The 5,030-nt window shown below is 68.2% G+C and overlaps 1 protein-coding gene across 1 annotated transcript; it reads right to left on the bottom strand.

The window, feature by feature from the left end:
* Window positions 1–2,119: 2,119 nt before the first annotated feature.
* On the bottom strand, window positions 2,120–4,757 carry ELFN1 (extracellular leucine rich repeat and fibronectin type III domain containing 1). The gene has a single exon (XM_042922046.1). The coding sequence runs from the start codon at window positions 4,755–4,757 to the stop codon at window positions 2,286–2,288; it is 2,472 nt and encodes an 823-aa protein (XP_042777980.1). The 3' UTR covers window positions 2,120–2,285.
* Window positions 4,758–5,030: the final 273 nt, after the last annotated feature.

The raw sequence follows: 5,030 nt of genomic DNA, 5'->3' as shown, positions 1-5,030 counted from the left end.
CGGCCTGCCTACCCAGGGCAGGCGCCTCTGTCCTGTGTCTGTTGTCCTCTGATTTCCTATAAATAGCCAATTTTATCTCCTCAGTGACAGGAAGCAGCGGGCTGAGGAGCCTGGCCCCACTTCTGTCCCCTGGCCAGGACTGCCCTGTGTTACTGTGTCCCCTCTCTGGGTGCCCCCCCTTCCTGCCCCTGCTGCCTCTCTCGCCGGTCACCAGGCTTCCCCCGTGCTGTCCTCCCAGGACCCCACGGCAGACAGCAAGGAGATGACCGACTTGGGAGGGGCTCAGTCGGGGGGAGGGGCAGTCAAAGCCCACCCAGGTTGCCCCATGCGGAGCCTCCTACCCAGAACCTTCATGTAGTCGGGGGAGCACAGAGGTGAGGCCTGGTGGGGGGGAGCACAGAGGTGAGGACTAGTTGGGGGCAGACCGGCCCTGTGCGCGGCGCTGCGAGGCTGCCGGGGCCTGGGAGTCAGCTGGGCCCTGGGGGCCGGCACTGGCTTCCCCGCCGTCTCAGGGAGGTGCCTAAAGCTGGAAACGGCTCCTGAGGAAGGGGTGAGCTCCCTGTCACTGGAGGTGCTCAAGCAGAGGCTACTGGTCTTAGGGCTGTGCCCAGCCCTGAGCCCTTTCCTGCTGACCTACCGGATCCCGAAAACCTGCCTCCGTCACTCTGCTCTCTGGGATCCAGTCCCAGCACCTCCCCCGCCCCCGCCAGTGTCTTACTGGGTCTTTGTCAGAAATACAGACGGGGAACAGGTTTGCCCCGGGCGTCGGGTGTGGGCCGTAGGGAGGAGGGCCTGGGGTGGCAGGCCAGCGGTGGTGGGGACACGTGCGTGCGTGTGCAGGAGGACCGGCCCCGGGGCTGTGAGAGGGAGGGAGGGGCCAGAGCGAGACGCCCCTTCCCCGCAGCGCCCCGGGCCCCCCCGGCTCCCCTGGGAGGAGGTGGCTTTGCTGGACCCCGGCTGGTGCTGGGCGCAAGGGCCCAGATGTGGCAAGGGGGAGCCTGCGACCTTGTGGTAAGGATACTTGCACCAGCCACGGGGAGGGGCTTTCTGGGGGCGGGGCGTCAGGATCCAGTCTTCTCTGGAGAGTGCGAACCGCGCGGTTCACACACGCAAAGTGCTCCCTGGCTCCGAATGTGGGAGCACAGCAGGGTGAGCAAGGTGCCCGTCCGTGCGTCCGGCTGCGGGGCTCCGAGGCTGGCTCGCCTCGACTCCGACTCACCCGCAAACCCCCACAGGCCCCCGTCCCTGGCTGCCCACTCACACCCACGCGGCTTGCGGCCTGTGCGCAAACACTTGGGTGCACGCACCGGACACAAGCCACCGTTCACCCGCCTCTGCACGTCCTCCAGCCCGGGGTGGACTGCTCACCTCTCCCAGGGTTCTTGTGAGCCCCCCCACCCATGCTCACGACAGCCTGCTCCTGCTGTCCTGGGAGGAGGGCTCCGTGGTGACCCTACCTGTAAATAACCCCAGCCCCAACCCAACCCGATAAAACCACCCTAAATAGCACATTAAAAAACCCCCAGATCCCTCCCTAAGTCCCATAGTAAAAACCCAGTACAAGTATTTGGGTTTTCCCTTTGTAGAATTTTTTTTTTTTTTTTAGTAGATATAGTCTCTTTCTCGATTTACAGCAAACATTGCAAATATAGAAATATTTTTCTGAACAACGGGATGACAGCATACAGGGGGGACGGGCCACGCCCCTTCCAGCCACCCCCGACAGCCGTCCCCCGGACAAGGCCCTCCCCACAGCCTCCCCTGCAGGGCTCCGGGCGGGGGTCCTGGAGGCCACCCGGCCGCCTGCGTTGGCTCTGCCTCTCTCTGGTGGCCTCCGGAGTCAGCAGCCAAGAGACAGGCCGAGGAGAGAATGCACAGCAAACCACAGACAGAGGCGATCGTGGGGGGGGAGCCGGGAGGCCACGCCGGCCACACCCCCACGTCTGGTGTTTTAGGTCTTTTTAAGAGAACTTTACTTTTATTATCTTTTCTTAAAAAAGGAAGAAAATAAAGACAGAGAGGAAGATCGAGGCGGCAGAGAAGAATCCAAGAGGAAAGATAATGAAAAAAGATTCCCCTCCCCCACCCCCACGCCCAGACACAGTTTTCGGAAGTCCCTCGTGTGCGTGCCTGTGTGTGTGTGTGTGTGTGTGTGTGTGCGCGCGCGTGTGTGGCGTTTCGTGGCAGTCTCTGGGTTACAAGTGGCTGCGGTGGGTCCTGGGTCCTTTTTGGTCCCCTGGGCGTCGCGCGTTCCGGGGCGGGGGCGGGGCGGGGCGGCCGCGGGCTCAGGACTTGTGCTGGGCCGACACGCCCTTCCAGTAGTCCAAGATGTCGTGCAGATCCTCGTCTTTGGCGAACTGAACCTTCTTGCGCAGGGCGTGGCCGGCCGCCACGAACTCCTCGTGGTCCTTGTGGCGCCGGCGGCTGAGTCTGAAGCGCTCCCAGATGCTCTGGGAGGCCCTGCAGGCGTACTCGGGGCTGGAGGAGTAGCTCAGGTTGTGGTACTGCGGGGACAGCTGCGAGTAGGCCAGGTCGCGGGGCCGCGGCCGGGTCAGCGGCTCCAGGATGGACGCCTTGCGGCCGCCCAGGCTCTCGTGCGGCGGGGGCGCGGGGGGCGCGGGCGGCTCGGCGGGGTGGGAGCCGGGGTACGAGTGCCGGTGCTCGCCGTAGTGGCGGCCCTTCTCGGCCTCGGCCCGCAGCACGGCGGCCCCGGGCGTCACAGTGAGGATGGTGTCGGGCGCGGGGGCGCTCTTCTCGATGTACTTGGCCTCGGCGGCCGCGGCCTTGTGCCCGCCGGGGGCCTCGGCGCGGAAGGCCCGCGGGCTGCGCGCGGGGCCGCCGGACGAGGGCCCGGCGCGCGGGGGCCCGGGGGCCGCCTCCACGCTGTGGTGCCGCTGCAGGCCGTGGCCGAAGGCGTCCTTGTAGACGGGGGACAGGAAGCCGTGCTTGGCGGCCAGGGGCTCGGACAGCAGCATCAGCTGCGGCTCGGCGGCCGGCGCGGCCCCGGACTTGCCGCCCTGGAAGGAGGTGGCCTCGGACTTGAGCGCGTCGATGCAGTTGTTGATGATCTGGTTGACCTTGTCCACCTCCTTGGCGATGGTGGAGATCTCGGCCACGGAGCTCTGGCTGTCGGGGCCGGGCCGGCCCAGCTCGCCGTCCCTGCGCTCGGCCTGCTCGCCCGCGCGCACCTCCATGTAGTTGCCCTTGCCGGCCTTGGGCGTGCCGCCGCCCTCTGCCAGCTCGTACTGCTCCACCTCGCTGGCGGCCGCCGGCAGGTACGGGATGCGGGTCACGGCCTCGGGGCCCAGCAGCGGGCCCTGGGACAGCGGGGCCAGGCCGGGCGCCTCCATCTCGGGCCCGTACTTGAGCTCGATGATGGTCTTCTTGAGGCCGCCGGCCGCGGCCGCCTTCTTGTGCTTCTCCTCCTGCCGCCTCCGCCTGCGCAGGCAGTAGTAGACGGCACCGAGCACCAGCACCATGCCGAACAGGCAGCCCAGGATGGTCACGATGTGGTGCGTGGCCGCGGACGGGCTGGGCACGGGGCCCGGCGGGCCGGGCGGCCTGGGCAGGCAGATGGTGAGGCAGGTGTGGTTGTGGTGCAGGCCCGAACTGGTGGACACCACGCAGTAGGTGTAGTTGGTGAGCGCGTACAGGTTGGTCAGGCGGATCTCCTCCCGGGGCTTGGTCAGCCTGGACACGGTGGACGAGCGGCTGTTGTTGAAGTGCTCCAGCGTGTACATGCGGGTGAACGGGCTGGGCAGCTGCACCGTGATGGTGGCCGAGTTCTGCGTCAGCTGCTTGACCTTCATGAGGGGCCGGCCCTCGGCCTGGGGGGCCAGCGTGGGCAGGGCCACCGGCGGCGTGGTGCCGTCGCCGGAGAAGCACTCGTCGTCGGCGCACGGGGCCTCGCTGGGCTCCGGGGGCGGCGGGGGCGGCGGGGGCGGGGAGCGGCCGGGCGGCGGCCGGCCCGGCGGCGGGTGCGGCTCGGCCACGTAGGAGCCGTCGGTGCACACGGACTGCAGCTTGCCGAGGATGCTGCGGTGGCCGTGGCGGCCCTGGCCCAGGAGGAAGTAGCCGGAGTAGAGCGGCGGCGACTCGCACTGCATGCGGTCGTAGGCGTGCGTGGCGTTGGCGAAGGCCGCCAGCCAGCGCAGGAAGCCCAGCAGCTCGCACGAGCAGTAGAAGGGGTTGCTGTACAGCTCGCACACGGACAGCTTGGCCAGGCCCGCGAAGGTGGCGCCGTGCAGCCGCTGGATGCGGTTCATGGACAGGTCGATGTTGACGATGTTGGGGCACTCCCAGAAGGCGCTGGGCGTGACCACCTCGATGAGGTTGGCCTGCAGGTACAGGTACTCGAGCTTGCCCAGGCCGCGCAGCACGCCCTCCGTCAGGTTGCGCAGGCGGTTGTAGCCCAGCTGCAGCACCTGCAGGTTGAACTGGCCCGAGAAGGCGCCGTCCTCGATGTAGGCGATCTCGTTCTTGGTCAGGTTGAGGTACGTGAGGTTGCCGAAGCGGCTCAGCGAGGCGTACTGCACGCTGCGGATGCGGTTCTCGTTCAGCCGCAGGTCCACGATGGTGTTGTTGATCTGCTGCGGGATGGCCTCGTACGGCGGCTGGTTCTGGCTGCAGATGGCCAGCCACACGAAGCCCTTGTCGCCCTCGATCAGCCAGCAGTCGCCGTGGGCCAGCCCGCCCGCGTGCAGCAGGGTGGCGGCCGCCACGCACGCCCACAGCGCGCCCCACCGGCACCCGGCCATGGGGACCGCCGCCGCGGGAGCCCCCCCCGCTCTGCCTGCCGGGTTGGGGGGGGGGGGGGGACCGGGTGGGAGGCTGGGTGCCGGCCCCTGGGGGGGGGGGGGGGGGGGGGCGGGGCGGGGGGAGGCTGCCTGCGTTCTCAGGGGCGTCCTGTCCCAGACGGCATGGTGGCGCAGCGGGCGTGCTCCCTCACTGCCGGACGCCCCAGGTCATCCGCCCGCGTCCCGCCGAGGCCGTGGCCGCCTCCCCCATCGGCCTGGGCGTCCCGACGGCTC

Source organism: Panthera leo, chromosome E3 (genome assembly GCF_018350215.1).
Source record: "Panthera leo isolate Ple1 chromosome E3, P.leo_Ple1_pat1.1, whole genome shotgun sequence".
NCBI lineage: Eukaryota > Metazoa > Chordata > Mammalia > Carnivora > Felidae > Panthera > Panthera leo.
Note: the sequence above shows the minus strand (reverse complement) of the source record. Positions and strands in the feature narration are given on the sequence as shown.